General features: G+C 40.6%; 1 protein-coding gene across 1 annotated transcript in view; it reads right to left on the minus strand.

Annotated features, from left to right (window-relative positions):
* Positions 1-25,578, minus strand: part of gabbr1b (gamma-aminobutyric acid (GABA) B receptor, 1b) — a 238,692-nt gene that overhangs the window by 60,134 nt on the left and 152,980 nt on the right. Inside the window, exons 8-12 of the mRNA XM_036566176.1 lie at positions 23,920-24,054; positions 17,854-18,024; positions 11,100-11,201; positions 6,823-6,888; positions 6,504-6,695 (exon numbers count right to left, since the gene is read on the minus strand). Of these exons, the coding sequence (XP_036422069.1) occupies positions 6,504-6,695; positions 6,823-6,888; positions 11,100-11,201; positions 17,854-18,024; positions 23,920-24,054 (666 nt within the window). The remainder of the gene's footprint in view (positions 1-6,503; positions 6,696-6,822; positions 6,889-11,099; positions 11,202-17,853; positions 18,025-23,919; positions 24,055-25,578) is intronic.

The raw sequence follows: 25,578 nt of genomic DNA on the forward strand, positions 1-25,578 counted from the left end.
GAACTTGACTGGCCCACACAGAGCCTTGACCTCAACCCCATCGAACACCTTTGGGATGAACTAGAATGGAGACTGTGAGCCAGGCCCTCTCGCCCAATGGTGTCTGACCTCACAAATGCTCTTCTGGATGAATGAGCAGAAATTCCCACAGACACTCTCCAAAATCTTGTAGAAAGCTTCCCAGAAGAATGGAGGCTGTTATAGCTGTAAAGGGGGACCAACTTCATATTAATGCCTATAGATTTAGAAAGGGACATCCTAAAAGCTCCTGTGGGTGTAAAGTGTAGGTGTCCCAATACTTTTGTCCATATAGTGTACATGTTTTTTTTTTTGGACCTTAATATCTTGGATGATGAACTATGTTTTAGGTAATGGGAAAAACTGATTTTTCATTTTTTGCCGAACTATTGCCTTAACCTTTGCTTGTCTCAGGTGTTCTGCTCCACACGGAGACTCTGGTGTCATCATAAATCAAAATAGAGTGCTTTTAGTATCATTTGAAAAACCAATCTACTCCTCCTTGCTTCACACTGAGGGAAATGGGCAGCTTTTTGGGCTTCAGACAGGCATATTTAGCCAAATAAGCCTGGGCTACAAGGAACCATGTGCTGGTTATTGACATAAATAGCAAGGGGCCGTGTGTGTGTGTGTGTGTGTGTGTGTGTGTGTAGCTTGAGGGAAGGGGAGCGGATGCATGTGTGCGCAGAAAGAGACGGCGCTGTCAAAAAGCTTTTCGAGCCTTTCAGATGCATCGCATCAAAGAGAAGTATGGCAGGAGGGAATGAGGGAGAGCAAATGACTCCGCTATCGAGCCAATTTAGCACGGCGATCTTATCACAAATAAGCCTGTCCAATATGACACTTTTTTGTTGTCAGGTGTAAAGCATAGGCTCCTGGAAGAGTGCCCGGACTGGGCAGAATCCAGGCGGACAGCAGGGGTAACCGTATGCATGCCCAATCCCAGCACGGAGCTCCAGAGCCGGGCAAAGCTCCAGACAGCTTCCCCCCGGGAGCACGTGTCACCCTGAAGCTCACACCTGTCTTCCCATCCGCCCCACGGGACATAACGGCCGGTCTGGCTCCAGAGACAGCCGTCAGATCTTCCACCGCGTCGCCTGTGAGCTTCAGGGGTGCACAAACGAGTCAGTGCATCGAGATTCATCGATCTAATGATGCCGATTGAACTGTATTGATTTTGAAATGTTTGATTTGATTAGATTAACACTGAATCTTTCTAAAAAGGCAGGTTTAGTGTATATAATTGATGATAATAATGTAATTATAACCAAATTTAACAACATTCAATAAAGTATGCACCAATTTTCTGCCCAAAGTAAAATCTCTGGACTAATTAAAAAGAAAAAAAAGCTGTTTTTAATTTGTATATTTAGACAATTTTTCACAGTGATTCAGAATCTTACTAAGATAAGCAAACTGAATCAAGTCTTGGTGAAATCTGAGAGTTTATCATGTGTTGATTCATGTCCCATAAGATAAGGTATAAACTTTAATGATGCCCATTAAAGAGAAATGGATATGCAGTCATGTGCAAAAGTTTTGGCACCCTGGTCAATGAATATAGTTAACATATCATCTACAGACAACAATCTTGTGCATATTTTAATGCACAGTCATTGTTTATTTGCTGAATTTCACACATTGGGGAAAAATATAGTTTAAAAAGTGACCTGTGCATAAGTTATGGCACATATATGTTTGTTTTTTTTCCAAAGTATTTCCTATTGTCACTTAGAAAATCAACACACCATGTAATTTGACCAGGGGTGTCTAAATTTTTGTATATAACTGTGTATATGGGTCAATCTACCATTGTGGTGGCAAACCGAGAGCAAACGATTGCATATGAAGTTGTCAGCATTTTAACCAAATTTTTCAGAAATATGAAAGGGGTCTCACTAACCATGGAATTCTCAGAGTTAGTCTTTCTTCCTTTGAAATATCCACATAAAAAGTCATTCAAAAAGTGGGGAGTTCATTTTGTGCCCAAAGTTTGAAATTAAATAATAAAATCTACAATGTTAAGTATCAAAATGTAAAGAAATCTGTTGTGAATATGAATAATGACAGTTAAATCAAACTTAATTTTTCAATTTTTCACTTCGCTCGATTTGATTTAAATTTATTACCCATTCTTTGCTGTCATTTTTGTTTCTATTTGCTGATTTTGCTGATATATATTTCTTGCTTCTGAATTTTGGCACATAGGGCTGACCAGAGGGCTGGTCTAAGCAAGTGGCGTTCATCTGCACTGTCTACTGACCAACTGATTTGGAGTGACAGGTCCTCTCTCACACAGCCACACCCACTCAGTGAGTCGTGAACCGCCTCAAAACACCATACTGAGCTTCACCTAAAAACAATACTGTGAATCTGTGAAGTCACTGCTGTTTTTTATGATGTTAGTGACTAAAAATCACTATAATAAAACTTCAAAAGAAGTAATAATCATAGTTTTGTGCTGGTTATTTGGGAACCTCGACTGGTGAGCTCATTTTCAAGGCTTCAAAGTTGGGGGACACCATTTACCACCATGATGGTGAAATAATACTGTGCAAAAGCCATGAAGAATTGTTTAAAGCTATTTATCTACGCAGAATTGTTTTTCTTGTATAACACGATGTAATATTCAAATAAACACAACTTTCACATAAACCCAGTAAATATATATCAAAATATATCATGCTTTTTGCAGCTACTGCACACATGCATATCTCTATAAGAAAGGCAGCAGAGATTTGATGACATCTGAATGCAACAGGCCTGTTTTCTTCCTGTTTACGCCTTTACCAACAAGGAGATTACATCCTTTAATAAAACCACTGAGCTGTCTGAGCTACCCTATTCATATGTTAACTAGAGAACTGTCTCCTTCTCTTATAATGTCTCTGGCTCAGGTCACATGATCTTCCACTGTTCCGTACGGCACTTGAGCTCCAGCACTCCGCAGGCAAACAGCTGCAAGAGAGAAAATACTGCAGTAACATCAGCTCTGTGCTGTAAGATGTGCTCCACTGTCAATGATGCTTACAATGACGTAGTGATGTGCATGTGGTGGGAACACACACCACACCACTGATGACGTTAAGGGACAGTGGTGCGGTGAACAGGATTTCTCAAAGTAGGACAAGTTCCTGAAACCATATCTCTTAGTTATTCCTGGCACATTCCTTTAAATCAATCATCATTATTGTCAATGTGCACCTTCTACACTTGAAGATTTACTTCAGCATGTACTAGTTTCGGCATTTTAGTTCATAAAACTAAGCCAAATTGCTTAATTTATTTGCTTAATGTATTGAAACATTGAACATATTCAGGCTTAGTTAGGCCATTTAAGACCACATAAGCACTCATGGGTGCTTTTCGACTGTGCATTCAGAAACATACAGGAACAAACGGGACTTTGGTTAACAGTTCTAGCTCATTTTCTTCATAGAAGGACTGCTAAATACTGATAACATAAGCATAAGCTACATAACTAGCTAACATAACCCCTTAAAATCCCAGGCTTATTACATACTAAGGCTTATTATTCAGTAACTACAGGGACTTAAATGCAAACTAACTGAGCTATTCTTAAGTTATAGCAGTGTGTAATAAAACTTCAGAATTTTAAGGGGTTAGCTAGTTATGTAGCTAATGCTAACATAACCCCTTAAAATCCCAGGCTTATTATTTAGTTACGACAACGTTTTCAATGCAAACTAGCTGAGCTAGTTTTTGTTAAGTTATAGAAGTGTGTAATAAAATTCCGGGATTTTAAGATTCTGGGAGGCTATGTTAGCTAGATATGTAGCTAATGCTAATTTAATCCCTTAAAATCCGAGGTTCATCACATACTACGGCTTATTCAGCAACTACAGGGACCACAAAGCAAACTACCTGAGCTATGCTTAAGATATAGAAGTGTGCAGTAAAACTTTGGGATTTTATGTGGTTAAGTTAGCTAGTTATGTGGCTAATGCTAACTTAACCCCTTAAAATCCCTGGCTTATTATATACTAAGGCTTATTATTCAGTAACTACAGGGACTACAATGCAAACTAGCAGAGTTATTCTTAGATACAGAATTGTGTAATAAAGTTTTGGGATTTTAAGCAGTTAAGTTAGCTAGTTATGCAGCTAGTGCCAACTTAACCTCTTAAAATCCTGGGCTTATTACATACTAAGGCTTATTATTCAGTAACAACAGAGATTTTAATGCAAACTGGCTGAGGTATTCCTAAGTTATAGAAGTGTGTAATAAAACTTTGGGCCTGCTGGTTACCCCAGGCCATTTGGGACGTTAAGCTCAGCAAAACTCAACATGATAATTCCAAATACAGTGATTAACACATCAACATAATATCATAGCTCCAATTCTGGTGCATTTATTGGTCATGTAATAGCAATTGGTAGGGGCTGCACAGGCTAGTTGACTAACGAATCCACTAGTGGGCGCTGTAGGCAGCAGTCGAGTAGTCAAGTCTAGGCAGTGCCTGAAATACAGCAGTGGCAAAAAACAGCAGTAAACAGACAGGAAGAGAGAAAACAGTTTTTCTGTTAAACAAAAAGGCCAACGTTCTTTACTAGTGTGGAAATGGAACTAATTCCACTGTAAGCTGTGCAACAGTGCATTTACACTGACCGAACACATCTTCAGTTGGCCACATGTGGGTGAGGGACTTCCCTGTGAAATCCAACTGAAATGCAGTCTTGCTAAGTTGACATTTATGCAAGCAATGCTTCGATTTTTTGAATAATGAGAACGTCAACACAGTACGCATCATTAAACTAATATTTTCCAAAACGTTAATAAGGTTAAACTGGGAAAGATTATGACTTAGGTCATTTTGGTTTATTATCATCCAACTGATGGTTTTTCCACTCAGATTTTACATTTTGGAGTTAAACAGCTGTTTAAATATATTAGCTTTCACCTCTGGTCTTTCATGTAGTTTAGTAACATTTAAAAAGCAGAACCAAAGTTTCATACCTTGAGAAACAGACATGAACCACGCAAACCCCAGCTGCCTCCTGAGTGGGTGGACGCATCACATTGGCCATATTAATTTGCATAAAGTTCCGTTCAACCGTTTGACGCACCACATCCCCCTCACTCGACCCATCATGCTGCCACATCTGACGGAACCGATGCTTTACATTGAAAATGAATGGGATATGTTGTGTTGTGTTGACGTGCCAGAGTGTGTAAATGCAGCCTAACACTGCGCTGGAATACAAGCTAGTAAACCAGACCAGGGAGGTTTTGAGAACACCAGCAGACACTTGAGGAGGATATCTCATGCAGAGCTTAGCCGAGATAACATTAGCTTGGTAAGTTTTGAGTGTGCTAGTTTGACTAATTAGCTGGTTTGCCAATTGATAGTATTTCGATGACATCACAGTCATGCTGCCGCCATTTTGGCAGGCAACATCAAGTTCATTCAGCAGTGCTGTGGTGGTTTGCAATGAGACAAAGCCATAACAGATACAGCACAGGCAGTAAAATGTTTTTTTATCACTTTTTTTAAATTTTACATTTTACATTTTTAAAGTGTATTAACTGATATTTGATTGTGTTGACTTGTATTGTTGCAGCAGTATCAAATGAAAGCTGAAATCTAAACGGCTGAGATTTCCCTCTGCGTTACTAGTGCCCAGTTCCAAGCCGCATGCTAGCACATTAAACGGTGTGTAAATATAGCACATATACCATTAAAACTGCACTCATTAGTGCAGCAGGTGAAGTACAGATGTGTGTGGTTCGGGATGCAGATCGTCCAGCGAGACGCATTAAACATTTCCAAGAGAAATTTTGAGGTATTTGTTGATTGAAGATGCATTTATTGAGGTAAATTAATGCATTTATTGAGGTAAGCTGATATTGTCTTCATATTCGGCAACTTTTGTAATTTGTTCTACGTTCAAGGCATCTCAATGTAGCTGCAGCACCATTTAAGGTGGAACGGAAACTTCAGATGAGAGGCTGGTGAATAAGAAGCTAAGAGTTTATATATGTGAGAGTTTAGTATTTAAGAGCTTTGGTAGCCACTTTTATTAGTTTTTATAAAATATCACACACTGAACTCTGGAGAAATGCACACTTTACGGATTTAGTCCCCCAACCTAGCTAATCTTCTCGTAGCGTTTGTTTGGAGGCTGCATCTAAAGTGTCCACATATCTTGTCATGTTTTTCGCTGTCATTCTGATCTATTTTGCTATTTTGCTTTTGGTTCTCAGCCACCTGCAGGGTTGTATCAGCAGTAACGGTGATGCGATGCTCTATCAGAGCACAGTCAGAGTTACAGCTCACCTACCAACTTAGCGACGGGGTCTTCTTAATGACGCAGTCTAATACTATGAATAGGTGGGAGAAGAAGGGGACACACACTGATGACATCAGATGGCTGTGCCCGGTTAAAGGAATGCTGTAACAGAACATTAAAACATCACATTCACCACAGCAGCTTTCATGTACAAAGGAGAGTAAAAGCCTCACCAAGTTGGAAGCCCCTCGGACCGTCTCTGGGTTGAGCATTACGATCTCCGTGGTAACGTGGCCCTCCACCGCCTCCGTCATCTGCTCCACCGTGCAGTTGATTGATGTATCATTTATCTTGAACCAGTTATCGGCGTACCAGCCAATCAGGAACCAGACATACTTCTTCCCATAGAGCTTTTCCTTATAGACCTACAGCAGAGTTTCAGAGAGCAGCAGCGACTCAGCGACGAAAGAAAAAAGACCTGCTCTTTCTCACAATCTCTCCTCCCAAAATCACTACCATTAATCATCCTGAGCTGGACGGCTGGAGACTGACCTCACAGAAAACTTTCCTGGCCTCCGTCTCATAGAACAGACCCACGATGATGCGAGCGTCCTGCCGCTATGGAAACAGCAGGAGAGACCAGCGGTCAGAAAAAAGGAACGCCTTCATACAGAAGAAAGAAAGAAAGAAGCAGAACTCAGGGAAATAAAAAAGATAGAAAGACAGAAAGAAAGAAAGAAAGAAAGAAAGAAGAAAAGAAAGATAGATAGATAGATAGATAGATAGATAGATAGATAGATAGATAGACAGATAGAATACAGGAAAGAAAGAGAGAAAGAAAGAAATAAAGAAAGAAATAAAGAAAGAAGCAGAAGACAGGAAAGAAAGAAAGAAAGAAAGAAAGTAACAAGAGGAAGAGTAGAAGAGTAGCTGCTGTAAAGAGACAAGAAAGTCAAGAAGTCAAGAAAGAAAAAGAAAGAAAGAAAGAAACAGAAGACAATAAAGAAAGAAAGAAAGAAAGAAAGAAAGAAAGAAAGTAACAAGAAGAATGAAAAGAGTAGAAGAGTAGCTGCTGTAAAGAGACAAGAAAGAAAAGAAGAAAGTAACAGAAGACAAGGAAGAAGTCAAGAAAGAAAGAAAGGACCAGAGATAAAGAAAGTAAGAAGAATGAGAAGAGTAAAAGAGTAGCTGCTGTAAAATGTGTTTTGTAAATAAACTTTGACTTGACTCGACTTGAAAGAAACCGCTGCCCAGAAAGAAAAGAAGAAGCAGCAGCCAAGAAGAAAAACCTGAGAGGTAAACAGAGAGAAAGAGAAAAGAGGCAGAAGAGTGTGAGATAGAGAGAGAGAGAGAGTGAAAGTGAGAGAGAGAGAGAGAGAGAGAGAGAGAGAGCTGTTCAGTGAGTCTGTGTATGAGGTGATGGTGTTGTATGTGCTGTGCAGTGATGTTGGAGCTCCATCTCTCTCAGGGCTCTGCTGTATTCCAGGTTACCACGGTGACTCCTGCGATAGCCAATTAATCTCCTGTACCAAAAGTAGGCCGGCTCACGCGGCAGGGCCGCTCTCAACTCACTGCCAGAGCGCAGAGAGCGGAGAGTCCGCCGAGACGACAGGCGGGAGAGCGAGCGGGACAGGGTGTCAGACCCCCCGCTCCAATTAAGACCACTTCCCTCAAAACAAAAGCACAGCGCTCCAAAACGCAGCCTGTGGTATTTTCTCCAGCAGAGAGGTGATCACTTTTACCATGACAGGCTAGACAAGCGGAACGCAACTGCTGTGAATAAATACCTGTACGGATGTGTTTGTGTCTTTGCTTCTGCACATTTTTAGGACAGAAATGTTCTCACCCAGAGGACAACAACATGATCCTGACTCTGTAAAGGTCTAATAAAAACGCTTCATATTTTATTTATTAAATGTGAAAGAGCAAATTTTTTCATTTTGGACACTGAGGTTAAGGTTAGATACACATATAAAACATGTAAGGTACATATTATTACATATACAGTACTGTGCAAAGCTCGGCTTACACGACAGGTTTTTGAACCCGATATGCACCTTTCAACAAACTTTCACAACAGCACAAAACATTTTAACACTGCTGTTATATTTTAAGAGCTTTTAAACTCAGTTATAGGGGTTTAAAATGGCGCTTCATGTCCGTTCATGACGTATCTGAGCGCAAACAGCCAATGAGCTGCTCTGCTCGCCAAACAATCAGCACTCAGTAGCCATAATGCTAATGTCCTGCTGCCCAAAACCCGTTTGCTGTAGAAAAAAGGAAACATACAGGTGACTCACTTTTAAATGAGTGCTGTGTCGGCGCTGCACTGTCCTGTCTGTTTACTGTATCTAATGTCTGTTTTATTTATCGTATTTATTGTATTGTTTCTAGTCTAATTCTTTTTGCACACTCACGTCTGCACGTTGCACTTTGTACTGTCTATTTTGTTCCATGTTGCACCGTGTTGTTCCTTGGAGGAACGTAATTTGACTCCACTGTGTATTTGTACATAGATGGAATGACAATAAAAGCCTCTTGACTTGACTTGACTTGAGTTTTATTTGTTTTTTTAGTGAAACACATCCTTCTACTTTATAAATTAAAGGAAAGTTTTGGACAAGTGATTAGAAACTATTTTAACTTTTCATTTTTAGCCGTTTAGCTCCATTTACTCCCATTCATTGAGGACTTTAAGCTCTAATTAATAGGCTCGTTAGCTGCGTTTCAAAGCCTAGGCAGCAGCCGAGGTAGGGCGGGTCCTCGGTAGGACTGTCCTATGAAGACTCCTCCTTAGTAGCCTGTTGGTCAGACAAACGGAACAGTCCTAACGAGGCTGTGTGGTGACGTCACCAGAAGTCTCACCTCTTGCAATTGTGGCGTGAAACTTGAGGGAACTGGTGAGAGAAATTGGAGCCCACTGCATTGTGTTTGTTGCTGCGGTAGCTAATATGCTAACAAGCTTATGTAGTGCGAAAAATTACATATATACAAATACCTCTGACTAAAATATGATATATGGACGAATATTTTAATTAATCAGTCATTTTACACATTTTAAAACAAGCTCTGCTCCAATGGCTTCTTTTTCTGCCATTTTTGTAATGTTATTTTTTTCCTTCACATCATTTGTGCGCATTGCGATGGGTAAGGATACGTTGCGTCACTGAAATCACACACTGAAATGTAGGCTGCATTTCTAGGCTATATGCTAAGGATCCTTCACTTAGGAACAGCCTTCTAGGAAGTAGCGGCCGAGAAATGCAGCCTACGTCTGCTGCAGCCTAGGCTTTGGAACGCAGCTGTTATATGTGTTAAACTCTCTCCTTGCCCTGTCATCTAGTCTGAGTGCCCTCATGACAAAAAGTCAAGAAATTCTGTGACGAACTGACGTTAAGTTTGTGATGCTCTCCGTTTTAGGAATCTGTTAAGGAGTTTAAAAGTTGTGTAGTGTATGCCCAGCAGTCAGAAATCACCATTCATTTATTTAATTTCCAGTCAAAAAGGAGATCAGATGAATCACAGAATGTGTTTGGAAAAATACAACCAACTTCTAAGACTGAACTTTGGAGGTGTGGAAAAATATCCCTGCAGATTTCTTTGAAAAACTCAAACAATGAAAAACTGAGTCAACCAATGAAAATAATGGAAGCTGTAATAAAGGTAAAGAGTGACACGCTGAATACAGGAAAATCTGATATTATATTTAGTCACTGAGTGCGTTTACATGCACTTAATAATCCGATAACTGCAGATTTTGTCAGTGACCTGATCAACGCGTTTATGTACACTTGAGTAATCAGATAATGGGGAAACTCCAGGTCAACATGAGTCAGACAGTAATCAGATTTCTGCTTTGCAACCAGACAATAAACTCACAGAAGAAGACGTGATGTAAATGTACTGTAAAACTCAAACTTCATGCTGCGCCTTTTTTTAAAAACATTGCGCCACTTTACCTGAGAATATGAACAAACATCATCTAGAAGATGAAGAATATTTAAATCCTTCATTTCGTAAAGAATGTATTTGGTTTCAGTGTCGCTCCAAAAGTATTTTACTGCGTCTCGCAGCAACGCTGCTTGCTGATTTCCGGTACTGCAGTCTGTTTTCACGCAAGCTCAGACTGAAAAATCTGAAAGAAATCAGAGTAAGAGTTTACATGCACTGAGAAATCTGATTACTGAGCTAAAATCCAGCCTCTTTATCCGATTGCTAGACCTTCCTCCTATCTAAGAAATCAGAGTGTGCTGTTTACATGACCATCTGAATAATCGGATAACTGAAGAAATCCGATTATGATCGGATTGTTAAGTGCATGTAAACACACTCATTGAGGCTTCGGTGTCATTTTCTGTTCAATATATTTGTTCTGCTTTTGTCAAGATGCAGAAAAACGAATAACTTAATGACTTAATACTTAACATGACTTCATTAAGTACTTAATGGCTGTTTTGACTGGAAATGAATGTGTGGGAGGGATCTCTGACTTTTGCACAGTACTGTATATGACCCCATTTTCTGACAGAGTATATGAACAAAACTGTTTGCGCTCATGAACGCTTGCTGAGTTGTGTCCTTTCATAAAGTCTTATTATACAGAATACAGATTGATTTGGCTTGTTCTCTCTGCGGAGTGGAGCGTGTTGTTGGCGTCTGTGTTTTTATGTGTGTGTATTGGTGTACATGGCTGTGTGTGTGAGAGTGCGTGGGAGGTTTGGGGGAGGCCGCGGCTCTTGTTGCTCTGGTATGTGGCACCTGTGTGTTGCCATGGCAGCTGCGGATGGAAGGAGCAGATGAAGATGAAGATGAATGAGAAGTGAACGTACCTTCAGGTTCTTGACGGCAACAGCAGGATCAGTGAGGAAACTCTGCCTCACACTGATCTCTATATTGGCCTCCTTCACCCTCTGCTCCAGATCATCTAACGTCTGAGAGAGAGAGAGAGAAAGAGTGAGAGAGAGAGAGAGAGAGAGAGAGAGGAAGAGAGAGAAGGAAGAAAGACAGGAGAAGGGAGAGATGAAGAGAAAGGGGAAAAGGGAGAAGGAGGGAGACAGAGAGGGAGAGGAGAAGGGGGAGAGAGAGAGAAGAGAAAGGACAGAGAGAAAGGAAGAGAGAAGAGAAAGAGAGACAGCACGAGACAAAGAGAGGAGAAGGGAAAGAGACAGATAAAGAGAAAGACAGAAGAGAAAGGAGAGATTGGAGAGAGAGGGGGAGAGTTAGAGAGAGGAGAAAGGTGTGAGAGAGAGGAGAAAGAGGAAGTGAGCAAGAGAGAGGGATGAAAAAAGGAGAGAAAGAGGACAGACAGAGTGAGAGAGAAGGGAGAGAGAGAAGAGAAAGGACAGAGATGACATAGAGAGAGAAGGGAGAGAGAAAAAGAAAAGGGAAGAATGGATGGATGGACGGATGGAACAAAAGAAAGGGAGAGGGGGAGAGATGTAGTGAAGGAAGCAGAGAAAAAGGTTAAAGTGAGAGAAAGAAAGGGTCAGAGGAAGGGAAGAGAGAAAGAGAGAAAAAGTAAAGCGTGAGTGAGGGAAAAAGAAAGAAAGAGAGAAATAAGAGAAGGAAAGAAAGAGAAAGCAAAAGGAAGGAAAGAATAAAGTAAAGAAAAAGAGAGGGAGGGAAAAAGAGAAAGATCAAAAGTGAAAAGAGAGGCAGGTAGTGAAAGAGTAAAAGTAAGAGAAAGGGGAGGAGATAGAGAAGCAGGGACAAAAAGAGACAGAAAGAGGGAGAGGGAGGCAGTGTTTGAGGGAGAGAGAGAGAAGCAGGGACAAAAAGAGACAGAAAGAGGGAGAGGGAGGCAGTGTTTGAGGGAGAGAGAGAGAAGCAGGGACAAAAAGAGACAGAAAGAGGGAGAGGGAGGCAGTGTTTGAGGGAGAGAGAAGCAGGGACAAAAAGAGACAGAAAGAGAGAGAGGGAGGCAGTATTTGAGGGAGAGAGGGAGAGAGAGAGAGAGAGAGAGAGAGAGAGAGAGAGGCAGGGACAAAAAGACAGAGAGAGAGAGGGAGGCAGTGTTTGAAGGAGAGAGAGAGAGAGAAGCAGGAAGAAAAAGAGACAGAAAGAGGGAGAGGGAGGCAGTGTTTGAGGGAGAGAGAGAGAAGCAGGGACAAAAAGAGACAGAAAGAGGGAGAGGGAGGCAGTGTTTGAGGGAGAGAGAGAGAAGCAGGGACAAAAAGAGACAGAAAGAGGGAGAGGGAGGCAGTGTTTGAGGGAGAGAGAAGCAGGGACAAAAAGAGACAGAAAGAGAGAGAGGGAGGCAGTATTTGAGGGAGAGAGAAAGAGAGAGAGAGAGAGAGGCAGGGACAAAAAGACAAAGAGAGAGAGGGAGGCAGTGTTTGAAGGAGAGAGAGAGAGAGAGAGAGAAGCAGGAAGAAAAAGAGACAGAAAGAGAGAGAGGGAGGCAGTATTTCAGGGAGAGAGAGAGAGAGAGCGAGAGAGGTGAAAAGAGATGTAACAGATAAGAAAGATGGAGAGGAAAGATGAGGGGATAATAGGGAGAAAATAGATGTGTCCGAAAGAGATAAAGGGAGAGAAGAGGAAGAGGATATTAGAAACAGAAGCAGATTTAATTTGGAGTTGTTGTTGTTTTTACCCTGACGGAGCCAAAAAACCATCACATGACAGTGGAGCTGAAGATGCTGGAGCTGAGCCAAACCCAGCTGAAGAGTCCCAGGTGCTGAACCACTCCAGCAGCCAAAAACCACCCACTGATCCAAAACCCACTCAGGGCTGAGCGCTTAGGATCATTTCTAAAGCCATTTCAAAAGCATGTGCTTCATTCAGACTGATCCTTTACAGCTTTTTTGACATTTAGGCCCAATCCTGTTTCTTATTTTCACCCCTACTCCCTGTATTCGAGACTCATCGTGCCCCTTGGAACTGAGTTACAAAGGGGTAGTGGTTGAAATCTTCCCTACGAAATGGGACCCTCAAATAAAAAAGAACATTACTTCATTAACAGCTACCAGCACTGCTCTGTAGGTGACCCTGCCAGTCTGCAGTGACAGCAGAGGAGGGTAAAGTTCAGCTCCTCACTGCTGGGCTTCAGTTACATTTAGGGCATCATATGCCTTCGAAGAGGGGGTCAATTATTTATTATCGCCCACCCCTAATTCTTCAGTGATATGAAGCTGAAGTCAGATATTTGCCAGCTTCTTGTTTGAATTTTCTCATTTCACCTTAAATGGTGCAGCAGTTCTGATGCCTGAAGCACCAGAATGTAACTGCTGCACCATTAAAGGTGGAATGGGACATTTAGCTGGCTACCTACCGAGACATTAGGATACTACTAGTGATTTTTTGTGCTTTTTATGAAGAAAAGGACCATAATGCATTAAAACGAGATTAAACTAAGATAATACAATGGTTGTAATTTTAACAGAGAAAATTTCTCAAATTTGAGGGTTTCTTTGGTCGCTTGTGCAGCCATCTTGCTGGTTTTTCCTTTTCTCCCATAACACTTTGTTTGGAGTGTGAAAAACCTCCATTTATAGCCTAAACACTTCACCCTACCCCTCTATCTCAACAACAATCAGGACACCCCACCCCTAGAAGTGAACACGCAAAATGGAGGGGAAGGGCTAAGTGGTAGGGACAAGGGGTGAAATGGGACTGGGCCGTAATGTCTTGAATGGCCAGGGCTCAAAGTTTTATTACACACTTCTGTAAACAAGAATAGCTCCATTAGTTTGCACTGAAGTCCCTGTAGTTACTGAATAATAAGTCTTAGTATGTAACAAGCCTGGGATTTTAATGGGTTAAAGGACTTTGAGTTCAGTCAGAACATTAAAGGAATGGTTCGATGTCTTTCTGCAAATAATATCAGTTTAAAATGAGTTTTTAAAATGATTTGTTGTGAAATATGTGTTCTACAGTGAAATTCAGCACAGAACTGCACTCAAGGTTTAAGTCATTCTACAACCACAAGCATAAAAATAGCTCAACACCACCACATCCTTGGGTTTTGGGATCATTTTAACATTATTTTTTTAGTATAAAATCATTTATTATTAGTGTGATAGTAGTCCAGCTATACTAGCTTTAGTCACCTGAGAGGGAGGAGAGGATTTAAATGAATGTAGAGTAGTAAGATTGTGCCTGATGACTTATACAGTTACATGTGCTGGGATTTATAATTTGATGGCAATATTAGCTTGTATTAGAGAATACTGTAGAATATTGCATCATTATATAGGTGCTCTTTCTTTATATATGTCTCTATGGGAGGTCAAGCGAGGTCAATCCACAGATGTTTGTCCATCCTTCCACTGTATTGTAATTGCAGACTGAACTTCGGAAAAATATCTCAGCAGATTTCTTTAAAAATTGAAAGCAAGTCTTTTAAAAAGAGTGGAGGCTGAAATAAAAAAGCTAATACAGAAGAAATGTGTTATATTTAGTTGTTGGGGTTACTAAATATGTTTTTTGTGTTTCTTGATGCTGAAAAGCACTTTATTTTGGCCATTTTTGTATTGTTTCTTACTTAGAAACATATTTCACAAAACATCATTATAAAACACTACAAAAGCTGGAAAAAGAATTGTTTTTAGGAAAAACACTTTTCATTATACCTCTTACACTGTAAAGGCTACCACACACCAGATGTATCATGCAGTGTCCAAGAATTCAGTCTATTTCTGTACGTGCCAGAGTGCCACTCATTTGTTCCTCATACTGATGCTCAGAGGGGGAACAATTCACTAAGTTGCAAGTGACAAGTCTTGACATTCAAGTCCTGAGTCAAGAAAGTCGAGTCTCGCTTTGAGTCTCGTGTCATGACAGACAAGTCTCAAGTTGAGTCCCAAGTCCTAATCTTTGAATCCTACACAAGTTAGTCAACATTTTTCAGCTAGTTGAAGGTCATTTCAACACTGAACACCAAAAATGCTGGTAACTGTAGTGCAGCCTTTTATTTGTTTACTCTTTTTACCCTTCCAAATAAATTCAAAATCCATGGTACACAGATGACAGACATAATGACATACAAGAGTAGTCCAACTACACATGACTAGGTACTATTGAACTTAATTTAAAAAACTTTATATTTGAGGATAATAATTCGGAGCATATGACTAAAATAAAAACTAGCTCAACATTAAAACATGCTCAGCAAATTAAAAACAGTCTGAATTGAATTTAGGCAACAGAAACCAAAACGAGATCTGAACAAAGTTTACAGAAAAGACAGCAAAATTATGATAAATGATGAAACTGAATTTACTTTTTATTCACCTGCTTCTTATTCGAATCTTCCATTCTACCTTAACTGCTGCACCATTTAAAGTGCAAATTCAAAGTCAACTTCAGCCTCGTGGTGAATATTGCGCTTGTTTTAACTGCAGAAGCTGTCAAATAGAGAGAGCTGTGTTTCTTTTGTTTTGCTATCATGAGGACAGTCAGTTCCCCCGGGAAGTTTCTACAGTAAGAGTTTAAAAGCTGAGCTGGGCTTTATTAATGCTGCTGATGTTCCGCTTGTTTAAAGTGTATGGAGGTGAACTTGAACTCCAAATGCTTCACTTGTTTTCTGAAATAAAATAAGCTGAGCGTAAACACAGCAACAGACATTCGATGACGTTGCTGTATATTGGATTTACGGCAGGAAACGAATCCGTTCACATGAAAACTAACAGGCTGTGTAGATTCCCGTCCGACTCTCTCCACGTTTCTTTCACTTTGGGTCTCGAGTCCTTCCGAGTCAGGAGGCTCAAGTCCGAGTTGTTGGTGTGCGAGTCAAAGTCGAGTTGCCTTTTTTGATTTTGTTGAGTCGAGTCTTGAGTCATTAAATTTGTGTCTCGAGTCGGACTCGGGTCCACACCTCTGCTGATACTAATACTAAATTAAACCCAGAGACCACAAACATCAACGGTAGGCTACTTGGGTTTGAAATGTACACCTAGAAAGGCAGTCAGTCCGAAGTCTTCAACCTATCTACTCTGGTTTTCTTCAGCTTGTATCTTTTAGCTTGGAAACAGTGAGTGTGTGAAGAGTTAGGTTGTTGTGATGCTGAAAGCTTTAATCCATTAAATCTATATGAGGACAGTGTAAAATGACCATGAGCTTGATGTTTATCGGCTCTCTGGCTGAGATGCCTCCTGTGTAGTTCATGCAACACTACGTGTCCAGTGTGTGGTGGCCTTAAGGGTGTGTGTGTGAGCCCACAATTCAATTCCTCACTCTCATAACTATATAACTTACACTTTAGTTTCACAGTAGGTACAAAAATTATACGGCTTAAGCTTAATAACTGAATAATAAGCATGTATTTAAAGGGGTTACCCGAGTTATCCAAAGGTTTCTTTCAGGACATAGTTTAGCACTCAGCTCTAACACAACCAATACTTTACAAAATTCAGAGACCACCCTTCATTTATTTAGTTTCCAGCTAAAACAGCCCTTAAGCTATTCATTTTTCATGAGATGTTTCTGAGGAGTTTAGACATACGATAATCCACTTGCACAAGAAGAAGAAAGTCAAAGGAAAACAAGTGAAAAAGGAGTTTTGAAAACTGGAGATCAAAAAATAAGAGAAAATGTGACTCCTAACAACCACCTGAAACACCTGATCATTAGATAAACAGCACTTAAAGCATTCATTATTAAGAGATGAGAAAATCAAGCTCCCCTCTCACTACAGATCTGACGAAAGCAGTTATTGAGAAGGAAGTAGGCGAAAAAGAACATGTACAAATCAAACAAAGGCTACTGGTGTTCACAAAAAAATGGACCATCCACTCCAGAGTCCAGCAGCCAGTTGCACCAGCTGAGTTTGATCATACCATTATGTTTATGTTTACCAGCTACCAGAATTTAAATCGGAAAAATAAACATATGTCGGATATCGAAGAATATTGGAGAATAAACACACGTAAGAGTGATGGACGCTTTATTGTAAAACACAGTGTCTTTCCGAATTATAGCTAATATGACCGACACACCTTAAGCAAAGTAAACGTAGCACGAAAAGAGAGAAATTTCACTGTGTATGGAGATCATGTGTGTAATGTTTCCCTTTTATGTCGGGTAGCATTACTGATTGGCTGCAGAGTGAAAACGTCACTCTGTGCGACAGTGTTTTGATCTACGATCACTTTACGCTCTACTAGTTAAGATGTAGCGTACGTTTCTGTGGTTTACCCGAAATTCTGTGTGTGGCTAGATTTAAACTAACTACTCTCAATGTAAGGTTTAGGATTGACTTTACACCCCATCTTACGATCGAACTTACATTCAGCTGGTGCAACTGGCTGCTGACCTCAACATCACTGGAATGTTCGGGATTATTTGGATCGCACGAAGCAGAAAATGTAACCAACTTCTAAGACTGAACTTCGGAGGTGTGGCACAACATCCCTGCAGATTTCTTTGAAAAACTAAATACTGAAAAAAAAGATTGCTTTTTTATGATGCTAAAAAATAATTAAAAAGCACTTAATGGTCACTTTGACTGTAAATAAATTTAATAAAGGGTGATCTGAGTTTTGTACAGTGGTACACGCTTCACCACTTCATCATTTATCATCAATAGATCAGGAGCTGTGGGTTTCTAACCCCTGTGCTACGCAAACAAGCAAAGAGAAGACTCACTGAAGTGAAGACCTCTGTGGTCTGCTGGATGGTGGCGATCTTGGTCCAATTCCACTTCTGGAAGAGCTGGACGCGGGTGGGGTTGTGCAGGGTGGCCGAGGGGTGCGTGCGGAAGAAGGTGGGGAAGCGCTGGCGGTTGGACAGAGCAGGAGAGCTGGAGCCGTACGACAGCTGCAGAACAAGCAGAGCAACACAGAGAGAGCCAAACACACAAGGTCACATTTCCATCAGCCTGAAAACGAGCTGTGAGTACACTGCAGGCTCCGCTCCACCAACCACGGCAAAACTCTGGGAAAGGAGATAAGGGAGGCATGTGAAACGAGGAGGAGGAGAAAACGTAAACAGGAAAGAAATGAAGTGTGAGATTACCCGTTTCTAATTAAAGCCGAGCCGCAGAGGCACTACGTGATCTCATTTGATCATATCTTATCATTTCTGAGTTTGTTGGTTCCTCCTCAGTCATTTCAGTGAGTGATGGGTTTAGCCAAGGTGTTCAAACTCGAGCACTTTCAAGGCTAGTAGAGGGATATGTGGGTCAAAACTCATCTGTGGTGGTGATAGTGGTGGTGGGGGGAGATATAAAAATAGAGCTGAACATGAAAAATGGAGAGACTGATTTTCAGCGCAAAGAAAAGCAGTGGCTCTGCACTTTACAGGCAGACGGTAAAGGGTAGGGAGCGACAGTCCTACAAAGCGCTGGCCCGAACTTCAGTTTCTGGCTTGAGGGTGGTTAAAGGTAACGTTTTTAATCATGGCTCGGGACGTTTGAAGTGAGCGTAGGCCCAGCGGCTGAGGAGATACCGCGACTGTGACCCAAAACTCAAAGGAGTTTTGAAGGCTTATGTGATGCTTATGTGACAGCAGATAGGTGCAGGATGGCTCCATTACACTCCTTCGCCAACAGGACTAGATAAGGGAGATAATCTGCCCCTCAGGATCTCCAGATAACACTGACAGAAGCCTCTGGAGACTCCACTGCTTTTCTATCCCATAAATCAGTGTTCCGCAAGTTCAGGCATATGGGCGTTTTGGTACTCGGGATATGTGCTTGTCAAGCCCAAGGAATCAGGTCAAAAACATTTTTTTTTACTGAATTATTATTAAATTAATATTAAAAAAATCACTTGAAGCTGCACTATGTATGATTTTTTGTTAAAACTGAAAGTAGCATTACTGAGTCAGGGGATAAAAACATGATAAAATATGGTGTCCATCATCCTGGAAATAATAATTTAACAGTCGAGGCCGTCATGTCGGATTTTGCGGGAGTTTTTCAGACCATGTCAAACATCTTTATGTACTAACATCACACACACAGGCCAAAAAAGAAGGTCCAGCTCGATTTAGGTCTCAAATGCAAATCAACAATAACCTGATGAAGATATGATGATGATGGATAGTGATCTCACATCCTCTGAAGACTTCCTATGAATTCTCTCCATTGAATTGTACATCGCAATGCATTAACAACATGAAAGGGTTTGTATGTGGGCCACTTAAGTTCCTTACTTTAATAACTAGATAACTTACCTATAAGAGTTTTAGTTTTATAGTGGGAATTGAATCATTTATAGTAGTTACTTTATGATTCATAACAGTTGCTGAATCATTTCGAGTACACACTGAATCATTTTGAATAATTACAGTATTTCATCATTAATCACAGTAGATACTGAATAATTCACAGTACACATTTAAAATTATGGTTCTTCAAGGGTTCCTTAGTAAAGAAAATGGTTCTACATAAAACCGTGAACACTCAAAGAACCCTTTGCATGATTAAAGAGTTCTTTGCATCATTAAAGGATTCTTCACAATGATGGAGATTGTGCGGTTCTATATAGAATCCTTTTGAAAAGGGTTCTATATACCAAGAAAAAGGGTTCTTCTATTGTAACAAGCCTGACATCATGAAAATAGAAGAACCCTTTTTGGTGGTATGTAGAACCCTTTTCAAAAAGATTCTATGTAGAACCATCTACAGCACAGTCTCTATCAATCTGAAGAAACTTTTCACCATGCAAAGAATCCTTTAATCATGTAAAGGGTTCTTTGAGTGTTCACAGTTCTACATAGAACCATTGTCTTTGAATTCTCTTTTAATGAGCTCACAATCATCAGATTCATTTGCTCGGGAAAGGGGTCACGACCGACATTACAAAATGGTGTTCTGCACATTGCATGTAATTACATTTCCACCAGAGAGGTCTCCAAATCCCCAAATCTTACATAGTGCAACTTTACGATTTCAAATAAAAGCAAATTATAAAACTCATGACATGGTAACATGTCTCTTAACATATGAAGTCCTTGACAGTCTCCAGGCTGAAGCTTTAGCCTCAGCTATAAAACGTTAAGTTAGCCTAGTTAGCTACACTAGCCTTAACTGATAGGTGCTAAATAAATGTACTATCAAGCCTGAAGGTCTGTCGCAATAGAAAAGTTTCATTTTGCACAGTAACTCTGCAACAATCATTAAAGATGTAGGCTCAAAAAAACAGCATAGACCAGCAATTCCATGCTGGTCTAAGCTGGTTTATACTAGTTTATACTGTTCTGGTGCTGATTTAGCTGGTCATCCAGCACAGTCAAGCTGTTTGACCAGAACACCAGCATCCAAAACACAACATATGCTGGTCTATGTTGGTTTTTCTAGCTGGGAAAACAACAAGGATTTCAATGACTTTGCCCTGAAAACAAATCCTTGAGATGGACAACTGCAAACATTCAAAGTGCAACCTCAGGCAGATCATTAGCTATTAAAGATGACATCAATTAATGACAAAAGCCCTTTGCGCACCAGATGAGGTTGACGTTGTAAAAATATCACATGGACCACAGGTCAACTTCATATGCAATAAATGCTGATGGTAATTCTATATTTACACTGCCCACTAAATATAATTGCACTGTCATGGAAACCTCATTAAGTCCCCACCTCATCCTGGATCTACTCTGGTTCCTTCTGCTCATTATTATAATCACCTGTGTCTGATTTGTAACAATGGCTCCTCCACTGTTACAAATTAGCCCCTACTGTTTCACGTTTCAGCTATATCTAGTTATGTTTGTGTTTATGTAATGTAGGCTGTAATTATTTCACTGTTTTGTTTTTTAATAAAGTATTCTTTTCTAATTCTAAGCCGTTCCTAGTCCTGTTCCTCTTAGCTCCTTGGCTTCCTGTGTTTATACTTCTGTCTTTGTCCATAGAGTTTACCTTGTTTTTCACCTTCACTTGCCTGGCTGTCCAGTTCACTGTTACTGGATATTCCTAGGACAGTACTGTCTCCCTGTTCTCTGACCCCCTTCCTGAGATACTGATATTCCAAGCATGGTAATCATAATCAGGTAGAGATAGTTCTCTAAAATGTTTAGGAGCCACAGCAGTGCCTTCAATAAGAGAGTATTGTTGATAAGGAAGATGATGGATGCTACTTTAACATTAGGTTGACTTAATAAAGTAAGTTGTTGTAATCAGGACATATTTGCATAATTTGTAAATATACACTACATAGACAAAAGTCGTGTAAAGCACACTGTCACTGGACTCTGAAGCAGTGGAAATGCATTCTGTGGAGTGACAAGTCACGCTTCTCTATCTGTCAGTCTGAAGGCGAGTCAGGGTTCGGCGAATGCCAAGAGAACGTTCCCTGCCTGACTGCATTGTGCCAACTGTAAAGTTTGGTGGAGGAGGGTAATGATACGGGGTTGATTTTCAGGGGTTGGCCTAGAACCCTTAGGGAAGTGAAGGGGTTAGTGAACCCTTAGTGAAGGGAAACACGACATTTTGGACAATTCTATGCTTCCAACTTTGTGGGGACAGTTTGGGGAAGAACCTGACTGGCCCACACAGAGCCCTGACCACAACCCCATCAAACACCTCTAGATGAACAAGAATGGAGACAGCAAGCCAGGCCCTCTCGTCCAACATCAGTGTCTGACCTCACAAATGCTCTTCTGGATAAATGGGCAAAAATCTGCTGCAAAGGGGGACCAACTCCATATTCATGCCTATGGATTTAGAATGGGACTCATAAAAGCTCTTGTGGGTGTAATGTGCAGGTGTCCCAATACTTTTGTCCATATAGAGTATGTCTTAGGCAAACCAGAATGTCTAGAGTTGCCCAACCTGAAGAACTGGGTTTTGAGAACTCTGAGACACAGCATATTGGCTGAGAGCTTCCAGAATTAAAAAATAATAAATTGTGACCAATAAAACCTTCAATTGTACATTATACTACATCAACAACATAAAGGGGTTTGTATGTGGACCATTTCAGTTCCTCACCTTAATAACCACATAACTTACCTATGAGCATTTTAGTTTAATAGTAGCAACTGAATCATTTATAGTAGTTACTTTATGATTCACAACAGTTGCTGAATCGTTTAGAGGACAAACTGAATCAATTTAAATAATTATAGTATTTTATCATTAATCACAGCAGTTACTGAATAATTCACAGTACACCCTTATTCATAAGTGTGTACTATAGTACACAAAAGATGGTTCTTCACAGGTTCTTAGTAAAGAAAACACTCAAAGAACCCTTCGCATGATTAAAGAGTTCTTTGCTTCATGAAAGCATTCTTCAGATTGATGGAGAATGTGCTGTAGATGGTTCTAGATAGAACTCCTTTGAAAAGAATGTGCTGTAAATGGTTCTATACAGAACCTTTTTGAAAAGGGTTCTATATAGTAAGTAAAAGGGTTCTTCCACTGTAACAAGCCTGACATTGTAACAGTAGAAGAACCCTTTTTGGTGCTATACAGAGCCCTTTTCAAAAAGGTTCTTTAGTAAGGAAAATGGTTCTATATAGAACCGTGAACACGCAAAGAACCCTTTGCATGATTAAAGGGTTCTTTACATTGTGAAAGGTTTCTTCAGACTGATGGAGAATGTGGTGTATATGGTTCTATACAGAACCTTTTTGAAAAGGGTTCTATACAGCACCAAACAAGCCTGGCATCATAACATCATAACATTTGCAGAACCCTTTTTGGTGCTATATATAACCCTTTTCATGTTGTTTTTTTAGTAAAGAAAACGGTTCTATATAGAACCATGAACACATAAAGAACCTTCTGCATCATTAAAGGGTTTAGATTAATGGAGAATGTGCTGTAGATGGTTTTGTATAGAACCCTTTTGAAAAGGGTTCTATATAGCAAGAAAACGGCTTCTTCTATTGTAACAAGCCTGACATCATAAAAATAGAAGAACCACTTTTGGTGCTTTGTAGAAACCTTTTTTATAAAGGTTCTTTAATAAAGAAAACGGTTCAATACATCACCATGTACACTCAAAGAACCCTTTGCATGTTTAAAGAGTTCTTTGTATCGAGAAAATGTTCTTCAGATTGATAGGGAACATGATGTAGATGGAACATTTTTGAAAAGGGATCTATAAAGCACCAAAAAGGATCCTTCTACTGTAACAAGCCTGACATTGTAACAGTAGAACCATCTATAGCACATTCTCCATCAGTCTGAAGAACCCTTTTCACGATGCAAAGAACCCTTTAATCATGCAAAGGGTTCTTTGAGTGTTCATGGTTCTACATAGAACCATTTTCTTTACTAAAAACCCTTGAAGGGACATAGATACTAAATGATTCACAGTCGTTAAGGATAATTTAGAGTTCTTTCTGAATTCTGAACATTCAGATTAATAACTGACTAACAGGGTTATTGTTAGTGTGTTTTTGACAAGGTTACTGCTGTAAACAGGAAAACAACCCAGACAGCAGCTGCCTCTCGTTCCATTAACGTTAATGATAAGAGGAATGTTATGTGAATGCTAGATTAACAGACAAATAGATTAACCCTCCCACAACAGCCACAACAACCCCCCACCCTCACCTCCACAAAAACACCTCACAGACTGCTGTAAGACGGATTTGACAGCCCAATAAATCCGTGTCTGGTCACCGTATAGCAGAGGAAAAGCACTAATCTCTACCAAGCGGTCATCCCTCAGCACCTGAGTCTGACATTCCTGCTCTGTACTGAGTGCATCGACCTGAAAATGAACCCTGAAGGCGGATAAACACTGAAACACGCACCACTATGAGGTTCCACATGCGAGCCGCCTCAGCCACCAGCGTGGAGACGGAGCTGCATCCCGGCATCAGCACGATCTTTATGGGCTCAGTGTAGAGCAGGTCATACAGCAGCTTGGTGGCCTCACCGGAGTCACACTGAAACAGAGAGAGAGAGAGAGAGAGAGAGAGAGAGAGAGAGATGAGCGGGTGTGGGGTAGGTTTGCAAATGTATTCATTTATCAAGTCTTACTGGGATGCTGAGTTTGATGCGTACTGTGAGAGCGGCTCACACTCAACACCAAAACACTGCAAACAAATCAAATATTTCACACTCACACCGCACTCGTGTTTATGAAGCGCTCGGCTGTGAGACAGACTTCATTTAATACAGCATCACACCAGGAATCAATACAGAGAGAGAGAGAGATGAGGAGAGAGAGAGAGAGATGAGGAGAGAGAGAGATAGGGAGAGAGAGAGAGAAAGAAAGAGAGAGAGATGTGGAAAGGGAGAGAGGGAGATGGGGCAGAGAGAGAGGGAGTGATAGGGAGAGAAAAAAGAGAGAGAGATGGGGCAGAGAGAGAGAGGGAGAGACAGGGAGAGAGGGAGGGAGAGAGAGGGAGAGGAAGAAAGAGATAGGTATAGAGAAAGAGTGAGGGAGAGAGAGAAACAGAGAGAGATAGGAAGCGACAGGGAGAGAGATGGGGGAAAGAGAGAAAGAAAGAGAGATAGGGAGAGAAAAAAGAGAGAGAGATGAGGAGAGAGCGAGAAAGAGAGAGAGATGGGGCAGAGATAGAGAGAAAGAGAAAGAGAGAGGGAGAGAGAGATTCCAAAGAGTTCAGTCATGTTTGTGTGAGCTCCCAGTTTTTTGTGTTGTTTTCTGTTTTGAAATGAGAGAAAAGTTGAAATAATCATAGAAAACACTACATCAGGATACACTAAGAACAAAACTACAAAAAACAAGACAAAAAAAGAGAATATCTGTGAGATATTAGAGGAGATCAGCTCAAAACTACAGGAGAGGATCACATTCGGGCAGAGCCGCAGCACAACTACAACTGTTCCAGCACTGTTCACCAACAGCAGCAGCAGCTCTGTGAGTCACATTATTTTACAGTGGAGGACAAAATAAACATCTATTTCATTATTATTATTTAACATCTTACTAATATTTTAAGTGACTTTGACAATAAAAGCTAAGGCTAAGCTAAAGGCTAAAGCTAAAGTGTCAGTTGATCGTTGACTTTTGAAAAGTCTCCCCAATGTTCCGAGACAGCTACATGCAAATGAGCTCTCAGAATGAGCCAATCAGAAGGAGCCTCGTTCAACCCCTGCTGCCCTGAAGAGGGCGTGGCCTCGCTCTGCAGTCCAGTGCAGTTCTGCACGGTCACTTACCCTCCTGACCTAAAGAGCGACACTGCCAGGAAACAGTTTAAACACAAACTCCTGAAAGAGAAGCCAGGAAATCTGTTTGCAGACCTGTATAAGACTGGGGAGGTCAGCAACCTCATCTTTTACTCTGACCGCCCAAGCTCATGGCACAAAGCCTTGATTTCTCACTACCCCTCTGTGAAAAAAGAGGGCATCTGTAATGGATGGAAAATCAAAATAAAAGACCCTAACGACACGGAGACAATCATGACCACAGTCAACATCTACAAAAACGGGACCCTCATGGTCCA

Source organism: Colossoma macropomum, unplaced genomic scaffold (assembly GCF_904425465.1).
Source record: "Colossoma macropomum unplaced genomic scaffold, Colossoma_macropomum, whole genome shotgun sequence".
NCBI classification, from domain to species: Eukaryota; Metazoa; Chordata; class Actinopteri; order Characiformes; family Serrasalmidae; genus Colossoma; species Colossoma macropomum.